A 15,955-nucleotide genomic window follows, 5' to 3' on the forward strand; every position below is an offset into this window, starting at 1 on the left:
TTGTAGGTTTAAGCACACAGAAAGGTGTAAAGGAGTAAAGTTGGCTAAAAGGGGTAAAAAACAAGAGTTGTGCACTTATGCTATGTTTGGATGTGTACTTGTTTCCTCACTCCTTTGTACACAAGTGTTTTTACACTCGGCTCGTGTGCTTTTGCGTGCACGAGTGCGCCTCCTTCCCCTCTCTCTCCTCTGCAGACAGGTGATTAATAAACATTAAACAATCCCTCTCTCCTGAACACACCGGAATCTAAAGGGACGAGCAGCATATGTTCGCCTGAAGGCAGATAGAAATGCAGAGCAGCCCTGCTGAGTGTCAGAGAGATGGGTGGGGGGTCATGGAGGGAGTTGACACTAAGGATGGGTACGTGTGTGCCTGTGTGAGTGAGAGCCGGCAGGGGGGCAGGTATGGAGATGCAGGGCCCTGAGCAGACGAAGAAAGGTAGAGTGACAGATGGGGTGAGAGAACCTAGCAACTGTTTAGCTGCGTTCTGCTACTGTAGTGATTGCCGAGCCCTCAGGGGTTAGTGGTCAGGACTGTTTTATCTCAGAGGTAATTCTGGCGGATTTAGCACGTTGAGGTTTCGATGTGGGTAATGTCACCCTGCCTTTAGCAAACGGGGCTGGAAATTTCAAACATCCCCCTGGTTGTTCAATTTGTATTGAGCTAATTTTGTAATCGTGCCACACCAACAAGTCCATTTATAAAAGGCCACCTTGGTTTGTATAAGATACATCTTTGCAATTTCCCTGTATTTTCTTGATTTTCTTCTTTAAATTGTTGCACTGCTTAAGAAACAGAAACTTCTACATATTCTTTGCATGATGCAGTTTGTTGCTTTTGCTTTAATATATTACATTTACATTGCAATACAGCAATAAGAATACCAGTAACATTGATAATAAACATAGAACATGAAGTACAAAAAAATCATTGAATGCGCCTCCCCCAACTCTTATTGTCCACATTTGATTGGTTTTGGCCCATGGCCCCTAGAGGACACGAATACCAGTCAGTCATATCCTCCTGACGGTCCAGAGGGAGTTTGTGGTCCAAGTTCGGCCCGTAACAAAATTGTTGCATTTTCCGTCTCTCTCAAGAGACCTCGGATATCATCAGACACCAGTCCGTACAGGTTTGCGTCTGTAAACGGTGCCGATCGACACACATTCATACACATAAATACACTCGTACGCTCCTTAAAGTGAGCGAGGGCCCACAAAAAGTCTTTTGTGTTCATTTGCGATGCTTTAATTCTTTGTCGTGGTGGCTCTTTCCTCCCTCCCCTTTATCCAGCAGTTTTAGGGCCTCTAGCAAGTAACTCTGGAAGGCCGATAGGGCAGCGCAGATGGCGGGCGTGCCGAATCCGTGGGTGAGGAGGCTGAAGTGGGTCAGGCTGCTTTGCACCCCAGGCTCCAGGCAGGGGGTGGGGCGGCTGCCGCCCAAAGGTGACCTGTCCTGTGACATCAAATCCAAAAATTCTTTGCAAATCTCCCTGTAGACATGGAAATAGAGCGGTGAGAGTGTGTATGCATCAACATCACCCTAAATTGGTAGTTTTTATAAAAAGTTAAATGAAGCTAATGACTGATTTCCAACATGTTAAACATGGATAGAAACAGATACTGCATTGTTTAGGAGATTTACTATAGGCTGTTTTATCTCTTAAGCAGTGTTGAGGGTAACACATTACAAGTAACGCACACTACGTAATAATATTACTTTTCAGAAGTAACGAGTAAAGTAACGCATTACTTTATAAATATACACATTAATATTTGAGTTACTTTTTTTAAAAGTAATGCGAGTTACTTTTCAGTTGAATTAATTCAATTTAAAAATAAAATTATGTACTGAATTAAACTGAACATATTAACATAGAATTACGCACTCTTTGCGCCTGAGCGGGAACAGTTTGAGTTAGAAACGGAGATGGCAGGCCAGAGCTTGACATTTTTACGATCATAAAAAACACATAAAAAGCCTGAAAGAGATCAAGTCTCAGCCAAGTAAGAAAAAGTAACTTAAAAGTAACGTAAGCATTACTTTCCATGAAAGTAACGCAATTAGTTACTTTTTGGGGGAGTAGCTTAATATTGTAATCCATTACTTTTAAAAGTAACTTTCCCCAACACTGCTCTTAAGTAACATAAAATTAACCCTTTAATACTTTTATGACATGTTTCTGGTCTTGTTCAGTTGTTGTCACCAGTGTTGGGGAAAGTTACTTTTAAAAGTAATGCATTACAATATTAAGTTACTCCCCGAAAAAGTAACTAATTGCGTTACTTGTTTACTTTTCGTGGAAAGTAATGCTTACGTTACTTTTTGGTTACTTTTTCTTAGCTAAGGCTTGATTTCTTTTAGGCCTTGCAGGTGTTTTAATGACTGAAAAGTTTTTTTTTAAAGTAATATTTACATTTAAACAGTAAAGCGTTACTTTACTCATTACGTCAGAAAAGTAATATTATTACGTAATGCACTTTACTTGTAATGCGTTACCCCCAACACTGGTTGTCACTATATATATATATATATATAAATAAAATATTAATTATATTAACCAATAACATCATAGTCTACTCTTCTGTATACTATACATAAATATTGACTGTAAATTAGCCAATTCAAAGTCACTTCGGTATTTATGATAAGATTGGGTACTAAAGATGTCATTATTTAAGTTCAGGTTTAGATAACTATTTCTTTCCCTATAGTAAAACTCAGTTAAATCCTCCATCTAGTACTTACTTGGTGGCCAGCAACATACTGCGTCTTGTGGGCAGCTGGTCCGGTTCGCTTTGTCTGCACAGATATTCTGCTGTGGCCCGGGCTGGAAACTCTGTTTCACACACGTACCCAAAGTCCCGTGCGAGATGAACCGCCTCGCCTGAGAAAAAACAGGAATTTTTAGCATGCTGACTTAGGCGGTGAGGTGATAATAGGCTGAACATCTAAAAAACCGACGACTTGCGTTGTGTGACAATTTTTAAGTTAACGCTCACTAGGAGGTTATTGTTTCACACTTACATTAACATACATGTTCCTGTCTTAGTCTGCTTACCTAAGGGACTGATAGTGTAGTGCATACGCTGTGTTTTGGACAATTACAGCAGTGGGTACAAGACTGTAGATTTAATGTGATAATATGTATGTGTCTGGTTTACCTTCCACCAGTGCCGTGAGGAGTGTGACATTGGCTGCCTTTCGACGGCCTGCAGGCAGGTTGAGACCGATCTTCTCCAGACGTTCTCGCAGACAGCGGCCTCCATTTTTTGATTTGGCCCTAAGTGCGGAGGGGTTAAAAAAGATTAACACACTGTTTCTTTAGACAGTACGCCACTGTTTTTACTATAAAAATCATTAAAAGGTCCATTATTTAGATTCTAACATGCACTTTAAAAAAATGCTTGGCTAGAGTATTTTCAACCCAGCATTGGGTTAGAAAGGGACGAGCCCAGAAAATTTTTATATTTGAACCAACTATGGGTTAAAGAACCCAGCATTTTGGGTTAAAACAAAATTACAACACAAGGGTCTGGGCCCCTCCTTATTTGACCCAAAGCTGGGTTGAATACAGTGGGGTTCATATAAAAATATCAGATTTACAAATTTATTAACCATGAAAAATAAATTGTGCTGTAATAACATGGATCATTTTGCACAAACTTGACCTCAGATTTATTATTCACTCATAAGTGACTCTTTACAGGTCTATTTTCCCTTGATTTGACCTCATTCCTCCCTCCTCCATTTACCTGCGCAGGACTCCTCCAAGCAGTGAGGCATTGAGGCACTCGGGTGGAGCCAGACGTCTCTGCACCTCTCCGACTGTGACCTTGTACTTGGAAGTGGAGCTAAGCAGAGACAGGCGACCAGGGACAGAGCAGAAAACCTCTGCAGGGTTGGACACGCCTCCAAGGCCCAGTCCATCTTTAGTGAGGGACAAGGCTGAGACCGCGGAGCCGTTTAGCTTGGATGGCACAGGAACTATAAAGAAAAGAAAATGGGTTTAAGCTTTGAGTGCCAAGATTACTTTTAAGTCCCTTAAGAGTCACGTCTTATTTTTAAAAGAGTGATGAGATTTGTATAGAAATGTGATAATTTGTGTTTTTGGAGTTGGCCTGCTGTTATGAAAACCTTTTTTAGTCAAAGACACAGTTTGGTTGTGTGCTCTCCCACAGGTTGACATCTGTTGTCTCAGTAATAACAGTGTTTCATGTCTGTTTCTCACTCTTATTTTGAAATGGGTGTTGCATCTCCATGGGGAACGACTGTATTCCATCTGTTGTGCACACAACAATTTTCATGTTTTTTGTGCGTGTAATTAAAGTTTTCTGCCTTATTATAAATCTCACTTTAAAATGCACAAAAAAATGGAAAACAAAGTAATTTAATAAAATACGAAAAATGAACGGAAATTAGGCTTTTTGGTGTCATTCTAAAAGCAGACAGGGAATATTTATCTTCCTCTAAACAAAATAAAGATTTTCTTTCAGCATTTTACTGTATTTTTTGTAATAAAGACAAACATTTATTTATGATACTGAATAAAAGATTTCAATTGGCTTTTCATTTGAGCTTAAGGATATTTGTTGCATTATCCCCAAAAACCCTTATTTGTTTTTATAAGATTTGTCTTTATCACTCATTCTCATGTGCCACATCTGTGTGGGCTGAATTGCCAAGCGCACTTTAATAACACTACACAAAATCCAGTGTATGTCTTTATTGGCTGCATGGATGTATGAATGATTTATAGTATGAATGATTACTTTAAAGCCAATAGACAGATTTTTACTTTTAAAGCATACAGTCCTTCACAGGTTAGGAATCCAATGTATAATTTTAATACCAGAGGTCTTCAACCTTTTTTGAGCCAAGGACCCCTTAAATGAATAGAGAGGAGAAGCAGGGATCACTCAGTGTATTTAACAAATTAAGACTGGATTTACATACTTTTATGATTGTTACATGAATACTTTTTGGTAAGATCTTATCGTGTGAATGTTAGCTCCTCGTTTTAGTCAAGTTTTATTTTTTTTTATTATTGGTCTATTAATGCATGTTTGTTTATGCCCAATTTAATTTTTCAAAAATACAATATTTTGCCTTCAAACATTATTTGAAGGACCACCAGTATTACCACCAAGGGTCCCCTGACCCCATGTTGAAGACCCATGGTTTTTATACTGTTCTTTTGCCTGCTTAATTCTTCATCCTTTATGCATTTGGCAGACGCTTTTATCCAAAGCGACTTACATTGCATTCAAACTAGGCTTAGTAGGCTATACATTTGTATCTGTATGTGCGTTAACTGGGATACGAACCCATAGCGTTTGTGCAGCTTTCACAATGCTCCACCAGTTGAGTGTGTTTGCGCGTTACCGGATGCGTTACAGGAGCGCTTATCTCCTCCCTCTTTGCCATGGATTGGCATATGGTGGCAAGGTGTTAGTATATCTATATAATTTTTTTGGATGTAAAATGCGTTGTAGCATTGGCTTTCCATTCTTTGTGGGCGGTTTTGTGCGTTTTCGCTACACCCTGCAGCGCTGATTTGGGGACACAAACCGGCTCTGAGCGCGCGGATGCGTCTCATAAGCTCCGAGAGCAGATTTGCTTATTCATGTGGGCTTTGGTTTGTTCTCCACACAGACATGTGATTGATTTATTCTGTTGCTTAGAAAAATCTAGATATTTATACAGTTTAAAAAAACGCAAGGTATTTAAAATTCATGCAAAAGTAATTGAAGAAAGTGCAGACTGGGAACAGAAAGTGTTGGCAGATATGATTCTAATTAACTACTAGTTTGTTCTTTTTTGATGGAAAAGATGCTCTGAATTCATAACTTTATTATCTACTACCCAAGCCCCCCCCCACCCCGCGCATGGTTCTAATCCCACTCTTTATCCTCATATGACCATGCACAGTTCATTAACAGCATCTGCCTTAAGGGTGAAGACAGAGTTCGGCAGGATCTCTTGACTTAAAATGAAATTGCAAAGCTGAATAATTTTTGTGTGTGTGTGTGCTTGGCTGAATCATTAGTGTATTATGTCTGAGCAGCACATAAAATCCTTTTCTAGTTGAAGAGGTCACCCCTTCTTTATATGCATCAGAGATACAGACTCTCACCTTTCTTGATAACAGAATGGTCCAGAATTCCCAAAGCTGATGACTCCTCCATGCCCTGGTAAACACAATAGCACAACACTGGTTCCGTTTCTTCATTATCTGCACATACAGCACTGCTTAGTGTTTGATGTTTTCTTGGTTTTAATGTCTAAACAACAAGTGATGTTTATTTAAATGATCAATATTTACATCAGGGATGGCACTCTTAAAATTATAAAGGGTTTGTCGCAGTAATGCCACAGAATAACCATTTTCATTTCTAAAATAATATTGTCTTTTTCGAATATTTTTAAAATCTGTAGAAACTTTTAAACAAAAAGGAACCTTATGTGCAACAGAAAAGTTCTATGAATGTTAAAGGTTCTTTATGAAACCATAAAGACCGACAAAGATCATTATTGGAATCTTTATTTAAAAATAGGTATTGGCCATGATCAGACGTATAGTCATAAATATTCCTCATATTTCTATCTGATCATGTGACCAATTTATTATGAATATTATATTATTAGACTTATAAATCATGTAAATGATTTGCTCACACCAAATAATTGTGCAGCAAAAATCTGACTTTAAGAGACAAATTAATACATTATTAGATCAATTTAAATGTAACTAATCAATTAAATGTAACTGTTCCTATATTTAACCTAAAACCATCGCTTTTTTCTAGCACACTCTAATATAATCTGAGTAAAACTTTCTACTTTGGAGAACCCTTAAGATTTTATGACGTCACATAAACCAGTAACATCAGAGAAAATAATGTTAAAAAATAAAAATAAATAAATAAATAATAAAAACTTAATTTCCTTTAAACAGAAGCAGAGGAAAACATTTCTTAAGGCTACTGATTAGACGTATTGTTTAATTTTTAAAATCAGATTAAAAAATAGCTATATATTTATTATATTATTTATATGCTTATTTGCAGCTTTATTTATGGCAAATGAAACGATGACACTTGTTTTCATCGAAATCAGTCTTCTGAAAAGCTGGCGTCATATCTTTAAAGGGAGTCGAGTTGTTTGTTGAATAATTGGCCGAGGAAACCGATTGGATGCGCTGTAAGTTTCTTGACAGATAGACATTAACTCATTTTGCACCTGCTCACTACAGTTGTTGGCTGTAAAAGAACAGCCATTAAACTACTATAGACAAAAATCAATCGAATTAAAATCAAGTTCGGCAGAAAGAATTGAATCACCTGTTTATTTCACACCGAAGGTTTCAAATGAAATCAATTATTTTGTGGTCTTGTGATTTTTTGTAAGCTTTATTTTATTTGATAGGCTATAAAAACCATAAATATATACATATGTTACCATTTTATTAACTTAAAAAGACTTTACTAATAATTGTTTATAGCATAGAGATATATTTTATCCGTGTGCAATATTATTTATTTTAAACTGTAAAATGTAGGCTATTTCACTTTAACGCATTCAGAAAAAATGTAGTAACACGTTTATATAGCATAATATGTATAATACTGTATTATTTATTTAAATTATGTCACTAATTGTTTTCTGAGCACTTAAGGTGCTTTCGGGCGAAAACCTTAAAATTATATATTAAATAGATCTAACATGAGAGTTAGTGCTGATATAAAAAATGTTGACACCAAATGTTAACTTTAAAAGCTTTTAACATGTCATAACTAAAACATATAATAGTTTTTATTATTCTTTTCAAATAACCTTATCCTTTTTAATGCGACTATATAAAATATTTCAGGGCAAAATTAGATTTATAGGACTTAAACTAGTTAAAATTAGCTGATAAACAATTAGAAAAATTATTTTACAAAAATATAAGTGATAAAACTCACTTGAATGTCATCCAGACCGTGATGACCCAGTGCATGCATTCCCAAAGGACCTTCACCCAGTGCCGCTGCTCCTTCACCCAGTCCATGATGGAGAAGTCGCGGCACGCCCGGATACTCCCGCCGCGGGTCTAAACTCAGAGCTCGGTGTGACTGTGAGAGAAGCCCCGTGTCCTCTGAGCGCGAGCGCTGAGAGTGCCACGCTGCCTGCTGATGCTGATGGAGGGAGTTGATGGATGAATAGGGATCCGGTAAGTGCGGGTATCCGGTGTCTTGACTCTGGGTGTAGGAGAGTGAGGACTGGGGATATGGAGGTGGAAAGTAGGGTGGCTGGAAGTCGGAGGCCGGAGTGTGGCAGAGAGGAGGAGCAGAGGAATAAGCTGCCTGGTTCAGCGAGGAGAGCTGAGAGAGTCGGCCGCTCGGAGAGGAGCTAGACAGTCCGTCCGCGCGCTCCTGTGGATTGAAAGACATAGTTTTACAAGAGTCCAACAAACAGTTGTCAGTCGTTAGCCCACCAGTATAGACTATACGGTTTCAGTGATTGCTTTAGCAATTAACAATTTACCATGAAAATGTATGTACATAAAATGTACAAGATTTAGTTTAGATTACTAACATAATATTTGTATGTTTAGCCTCTATTTTTTTATAACGGTCTATCCCTACATTATTTTAGTTATTTCGTAGTTTTATTAAATGAATGGTTGTTAATTATACTTGCCTATTAATTTATTATAACCAAATTAATAAAAAAATTGCCTACAAATTATGCAGAAATAAAATCCTGTTGAAGGGGGTTTCCACGCCAGACGTCTTTTAAAAAACCATTGATAGTTTTAGACAATAGATCAAATTAAATACAGGATTAAATTCAGTTTTACACGAAACAAACAAACAACATAAATCATATGTTTGTACTGTTGTAATCTTGTAAAGTCCTAAACCTTTATCAAATAATTGTATTAAACAATTGTATTAAATAAATACAAATATTAAAACCGTTTAACAATGTTGCAGGGTCATTTATTATTAATCTTATACAGTCTTTTTCTCATTTTCATTTTATGTCATGTGGCCAATATTTAATCTTTATTGCAGCTGGGCAAAATTTGGCACATATTACAAACCATCAGCTATTCAGCTCTGCCCAAATACTGACCGAGGGAAATATAGCTCACGGGTAATGAAATACACCAAACAGAAGTCTATGTGGTTTTAGATTAATCATTCTTTGTTAAAACGTAAGATTTAACCTACAAGTCAATGCAAGACAAAGACTAGTCTGTTATCTCCGTTTAGGCAAATGGCAGCATGTGACATATTTTAAATGACACACTTTTGTGCTTTCATATTATATACACTCTTAACATTGACCCGGATTCCACGTAGCATTAAATGCTTAATGTCAAGCATCAAATAGACACTGACTTTAACTAATATCACATGACAATGATATCAATAAACAACCAAATGAAGACAGATCAACTTTGCATCCTTATTTAACTCACCATGGTCGAGTAGGTGTGCACCAACATCTGGATAAGAGTCCGACCTCTAACAGCCTCTTTAAAATGATCAGTCAAAAAAAAACCCAAAGTTCTCTCATAAATGTGATTGATCCATTAACCAGACATCTGAAAGTCCCGTGACTGTAAGTGAAATTACGCACACACTTTCTCTCTCTCTCTTTCTCTCTATGAAGCTTTACATCAGAGTGGCCCCGTTAATCACAACCGAGCGCTCTTATAACGTTTCTGTGGGGGGGAAGGGAGGGGTTTTGGGGTATCGACCACCTTAAAGGAACATTAATTCATTCCTTTAAATTAATTAATTCACTTCATTTATTTGAAAAATGACTCTCCGTGAATCGTGAAATTTTCCCTATGATTTTGTTTTGGTTTACTGAATTTTATTGATAATTTTAAAGGCTATGGTATCTTATTGACTTTTTTGAATAAAAAATTAAATCTTTCGAAAAAGAAACAAATGGAAGACCAAAATAAAGTTGATTAATAAATCAATACAATGTATCTTATGTTTTATTCACATAGGCAATTTGATTGTATTAAATTCATATAAGCGTAAACTACTGTGATGGTAGCTACACAAACTTAAATAGCCTACACAAAAAAACTTACTTAACACATTAAAACTTCAACAAAACACTGGATGTCCATAGCACTCGTTTCCATAAAAAAGTCTTGATGGCCTTAAAAGCTTTTTAAAGTAAAAGGGTGTCATCATTTATAGTTTAATGAAAACATTTTCCAGATGCACTCTCTGCTATTGGACGTCACATAAAAAGTTTGTTCAACCAAGATACAAGTTAAACTATTATTAATCGACATTAAGCCTGTGACATCCATTTTCCATTTTATGCACACTAAAGATGAAACACTTAAAATACAATCATTAAAAGCTCACCTGTAAGCAGTACGGTTCTGTCTTGCTCCGTGATTTCCACAACATGTTTCAGGATAAGATGATAGTCCTCTGTTAAATGGACAGGACAAGAGAGAGAGAGAGAGAGAGTGGGGTTGTGTGCTGCGAGCTGAACGGTGAGAGAGGTGTGTGAGGGACACGGGAGTTTTTATTGACAAAACAGTTAGAGAGAAAGAGGGGGAGAGAGAAATTAAGAGAGCGAGAGAGACAGAGAGGGAGTGAGAGAGAAAGGCGTTGGTTGATGGGCGGAGGATAAACTGATGAAACGCGACTCGAGTAAACAAAAAGTGGATAAACAGGCCTTTGGGTGCATGGCTGAGTTCAAGACAACTCACTTACGCGCAGACAACGTGAACAAATGAAATAAATACATATAAACAAAAGTACGACATAAGCTCCGGCTTTTATTTATTTATCTGTTTGACGTAGTATCGAGGCAATAAATATAACTGTTGTAATAAAGTACCATGTTAATATGGGAGCCCATGATACACAGTAACATATTCACCTGATAATCACTGTTACAAAATAAAGGTCCTGTATAAAGGCCGTTAAAAAATTCCTAAAAAAACTTCTTTTTCACAAAGAACCTTTGCAATACTTTCTGTGAATTTTAAGAACTATATAGGAACCTAATTTTAAAGGGACTCAAAAATGAAAACTCTTTCATCATATATTTTCACCCTCTTGTTGTTCTAACCCTTTATTCTGTTACACACAAAATTAGATATATCGAAATAAATCATGGTAAACACACAGTTGACAAAACCATTGAGTTAAAATCAATGGTACCGTCAGCTGTGTACTTAACATTATTTATCAAAATATCCTCTTATAGAGGATATATAAGAAACTTAAAGAACTTGAGGCGAGGGTGAGTAAATAATGACAGAATTTTTATTTTTGGGTGGACTACCCCTTTAAGTGTGTAACACCAGAGCTGGGTTATAATGCCCAGAATGCTATCTAGAAAGGCAATTAAGAGGCCGGTTAAGGAAGATATTATGAAATCTTCTTTATTGAAAAGCGTTAATGTGAAAATACAATTTAATAAAACACATTTAATCAAAAGTTTGCTTAATCTTTACTAAAAGACATGACAGATTGTTGACAATGTAGGTTTTGAGCACTATCCCCAGGTTAAAGCTAGTCCTAAGAAATGTGTTGGAGCTGTCTCAACTGAAAATGACTTGCACTGACAGATCTTAAACTATGCCAGTGCAATTGATTTCAAGAAACACACCAGTAACGTCTTTTTCTAAGGCATTTTTTATAAAAGAAGATGCTTAAACAAGGCCTGGTCCTGGCTTTAGTTATGCCTAATGCCTTGTCTGTTAAACCAGACCTATAACTACTATAGGACACAAGCAATATTAACTAAGAGACCCCTATTATAAAGCCTATAATAAACATGGTTTTCTTTTATAGTAGCCCAGGGCTCCAGACTGCCACCAAATGGTGGCATTTTGCCACCAAAATTTGAGAGTGTGCCACTGAATTTTACATCCAGTCGCACATGTGCGACCAGTAAATTTGACCTTTTTTTGTGATGTGACACTGAATTTAAAACAGCAAATTTTCTATCATCAAAGTATTTATTAGTAATACAGTGTTTTACTTAGTAGAAATGTGAATATTTGGTTAGCATGTTTTTTTACGGTATGTGCCCCTAAATTTTCTGGTTGCGCCCCTAAAATTTTCAGTGGGGGGCACTGTGCTCCTAGTGAAAAAAGTTAGTCTGGAGCCCTGTAGCCTATATGCCTGCTTTGAATAATCAATTTGTTATAAGGGCTCCACCTAGTGGACATTCTAACACAAGACAGGCCGATGCAAATAAGAACATACATTTTTTATTTACATGTATTCAATGAGACTACTCTCTGATTTTAAATCATTTAAATCAGATGCATTATTTATTATTATTACTTTGGAAATCGAACCAGGAACACTTGTGGCAAAAATAGTAAATAAAATACAAATAAACCACATTGTAAGCAAAAATATTTTATTTCCTATTCCGATTTAAACCTTGGCCACAGAGTGCATGTTTTACAAATATTTTTGCGTGTTTGATATGATACACAGACAACACAGTAAGTGCTTTATCTGTCCTTTTAAATAAGTATCATACAGATGCTACACCGCCAATATTTTGCTAAGTTTTGGCATAGACCGAAGAGACCCGCAGCTCGGACCCTTCACTAATAAACTAATTTCTTTAAGACACAATGGACATTGTTTAGAAATGGCACACAGAACCTCCTCTAGAGCGTCTTGAGAAAGTTGGTCTGGGAGTTTTCCACTGGATTCTAGCAGGGTGAAGATGTTTTGAAGCCATCCTTCATCTCTGATTAGGCCGGTTATCCAAGGCTTTGCCATAACACAACCACCCAGGGCCTGCAGACTGAGCCTCCAGAGCTCTCCAGCCTCCTCCCAGTTTTCCAACCAGAGAGAGCTGAACTGTGCCGTGTTTGATCCGGACTGGATAGCACTCAGAAGAAATGACAGAACGGCGGAGAAGAAACGCCGCTGGCTGGGTTCTACGGGCTCTACAAAGGTAATAAACAAAGTTCACCCTATTTTATGTTCATACATGGTTACACATAATAAAATTTTTATTTATCAAGTAGACACAAATAATCTACATAGTTATAGACACGTACCAGTGGATGCTGGTTTCAGTCTGCCAATCATGAGACCCAAAGTGCAACAGTTAGCTGCTAGGACCAAGAGGCGGGGCTTATGGAGAAGAATAGGCAGTGCCTCACTCAGCATCATCTCCAGAGCGACAAAACAAGGATCACTCCTAAAAAAACACTCACCTTGATGCACATTTTGTGTTTGTTAACGGATTTATACCATGATCGATGTAAAGTTTGACTGCATACCTGACTCGTTCTGGTTCTGTGATAGCAAAATTGAGTAAAGCAGAGCATGCAGTTTCCAGACCAGGATCTCTGCTTACTGTTTTTCCACTTTGACCTCTCAAAGTCCCCCAGCCCTTGCTCAGAAAATCCACTAGCAAGGCTGGAGCATCCAGGGAGAGAAGAACCCGTCTCGGTTCATCTTCAGCAGAGAGATGACACAATGCTGGGAGAAGATATCTAAATCAAGCCAGCATGCATGTCAGACATTTTTTTAAAGTAAGATACACAGCATTTAAATAGTTTTTAAATGTGCCAAAAAGCATGACACAATATTGTGTTACCGAAGAGCTGCTTCTCTCGACCATGTTCCATCTTGTGAATTGTTGTTTATGGACATTTTTGACATCCAATCACTGAGCCCCTTTTCTTTTCTCCCTCCCTTATAGTGACTTTTGGCATAACCAATAAGACAAGGCAGAAGGGCAATGACATCATCTTTCAAGCATGACGTTTCTTCAGCAAGCCAAGCACAGAGCGAGCGGAAAGTGGCAAACATAAATGGATCATCATAGTGGGCCTGGTCCACCTAAATTATATAGAATAAATATAAAAGTATTAACGGTTGAATAAAATGCAAAAATGAGACACATTTAAGCAATTCTCACCTGTTTCAGATAATAAATTACAGCTGAGAAGGCCTCCTCCAAAGCACCCAAAACCTGCCTGCTCTGCTGAAGGCTCAACCCAGTGATGGCAGTCTGTACCTGGGCAGGATTTGAGACCGCCCCCTGGCTGCACGCCTGCTCCATAGCAGCCTCCATGATACGATAGCAGGCGGTGAGCGTGTGCTGCTGCTGGGGGGATATTTCTGCACCTGGCGGCTCTTCTAGACCCATCCTTACTTCCACGCACGCTCGGTTCACCAGCAGGCAACAGATTTTAGGAGGTCCCACGCACTCCCAGCCATACAGATCCAACAAGCAAGCAGATAATACAAAAACAAGGCCTAAATGATCTTTGGTAAGTTTGCCCTGAACCAAATGCCGTAGGGAAACCCATAGATTACGCACAATTTCTTTAAGTTCCTGGTTTACAGGTTTATCCCCAGGCGGAGGAAGAAACTGTGGTATTTGAGAACACATCTCTAATCTGTCTTCATCTGTGCCCATGCAAAAGTTCTGGGAGACAGTACGCAAGAGTTCAAGAAGATCAGATGAATACTTGGTCCAAGCCTGTGGTCTTATGCTGGACGACAGGAGGTGACCGAGCAACGGGAGTCCTTTGTCACAGCTTAAAGTCTGTTTCTTCAGCACAGCTCTGCACAGAGCTTGAACAGCACCGCGGGAAAAAAGTTGCTCTGGACCTTGTGGTAAAGCACACACAGCGTTGAGAACTTGGTAGCAGTCATATGCTAAAGCTTCTTCCAGCATAGAAACACTGGTTTGAGTTGGCTCATCTCCTTTGCTCAACCCTGAAGGATCTGGGCTTGCTTTTTGGCCTGAATCTGTGGTGTTTATATGTCCACTTTCATAATCTGTATTCATAGTCTGAGAACCAGAGCTTTTCTCAGAGGTCCAGGTGGGTCCATTCTCCAGTATGCTCAGAATCAAAGGGACTGTGCCGAGGAGTTGTGGATGAGAAGCCAGGTTTGCATCTGTACTGAGGGCGGCAAGCAGAGCGGTACCCAGGGAGATCAATTCATTCGGGGGCAAACCAGAACTATCGCTGCCCCTAAATGCCGTCACCAGAAGGCGTGCCGGCAGATTCAAACCCACTGCCTCAAAAATGCGATGCAGACTCTCATTGTCTAGTTGGCCTGCAGGGCACAGCCTTGTGATCTGTAAGAGATATCAAGTTATTGGAACTGTGTTTAATGATCTAATCATTCACAACTAGCGTAAAACAAAGTTTGGTGGTATGAGGAAAATGAGATAAGCTATTGTTTACCAGAAGCAATGCTGCTAAAACATGGCTGTCATTTTTGGCATGAGTCAGAGCATGAAGACAGCGGTCCAGAACCTCCCTCTGAGACTCTGATAGGCCACAGGAACCGGGTCCATCTGCTCCATCCGGCTCCTTTTTAGGCAGATGCTGATGGTTAGGGGCTTCTTCTGGGATGATTTGACACCCATTCTCTGCCATTTCCAGTGCCAACCTATAAACATCCATGATCATGTAGAAAATCCATTAATAACTAGTTCAAGTACAAAATGCTGTCTTAAAATGACCAACATTTATTTTACTGATATTAAACATACATCAGGATACAGGGATAGTTAGATAACATATTGTCACCATATGGAAGCTACGTTGGAACTGATAATATACAAAAAAGCGTATAGCATCAACTTTAAGATTTTACAACAATTTAAATCACTGCAATGTAAATAACTTTAGTTTTAGCATGATTGATGCATTACGAATGAAGTAAACTGTTAGCGGGTGACAACTTGAATCGCAAGCAAAATCATTCAAATACAAAGAAACCCATGATCTATTTTACTGTTACATACAATAAATGTCTCGCAAAAATGATGTACACAATATACAGTAAACAAACCTGAATTTCGAATAAAGCCGTGGTGGGCATCCACGTTGTATCGACGTAAAAGACGGTAAATCTCGCGAGATATTTCGTGAACTCTTGCGAAGTCGATTTCAAAATAAAAGTCCGGGATTCG

The 15,955-nt window shown here is 38.2% G+C and overlaps 2 protein-coding genes across 3 annotated transcripts; both read right to left on the reverse strand.

Moving 5' to 3' along the window:
- Positions 1–41: 41 nt before the first annotated feature.
- On the reverse strand, positions 42–10,577 carry tfap2e (transcription factor AP-2 epsilon). 2 transcript variants are annotated; one of them, XM_065290302.2, is made up of 7 exons: positions 9,474–9,656; positions 7,969–8,418; positions 6,138–6,192; positions 3,757–3,988; positions 3,166–3,284; positions 2,750–2,888; positions 42–1,493 (listed from the first exon to the last, which is right to left on the reverse strand). In XM_065290302.2, the coding sequence occupies exons 1-7, from the start codon at positions 9,498–9,500 to the stop codon at positions 1,235–1,237; spliced, it is 1,281 nt and encodes a 426-aa protein (XP_065146374.1). In that variant the 5' UTR covers positions 9,501–9,656; the 3' UTR covers positions 42–1,234. The 2 variants fall into 2 exon arrangements, with proteins under 2 accessions (XP_065146374.1, XP_065146365.1); XM_065290293.2 differs by lacking the exon at positions 9,474–9,656 and adding an exon at positions 10,390–10,577 and having other exon boundaries at positions 43–1,493.
- Positions 10,578–11,409: 832 nt separating this feature from the next.
- Positions 11,410–15,915, reverse strand: ncdn (neurochondrin). The gene is made up of 7 exons (XM_065290278.1): positions 15,835–15,915; positions 15,222–15,429; positions 13,940–15,112; positions 13,616–13,860; positions 13,296–13,511; positions 13,071–13,213; positions 11,410–12,956 (listed from the first exon to the last, which is right to left on the reverse strand). Exons 2-7 carry the CDS (start codon positions 15,414–15,416, stop codon positions 12,544–12,546), a joined length of 2,385 nt encoding a protein of 794 aa, XP_065146350.1. The 5' UTR covers positions 15,417–15,429; positions 15,835–15,915; the 3' UTR covers positions 11,410–12,543.
- Between the last annotated feature and the right edge of the window lie 40 nt (positions 15,916–15,955).

This window comes from Paramisgurnus dabryanus, chromosome 19 (genome assembly GCF_030506205.2).
Source record: "Paramisgurnus dabryanus chromosome 19, PD_genome_1.1, whole genome shotgun sequence".
Classification (NCBI taxonomy): domain Eukaryota; kingdom Metazoa; phylum Chordata; class Actinopteri; order Cypriniformes; family Cobitidae; genus Paramisgurnus; species Paramisgurnus dabryanus.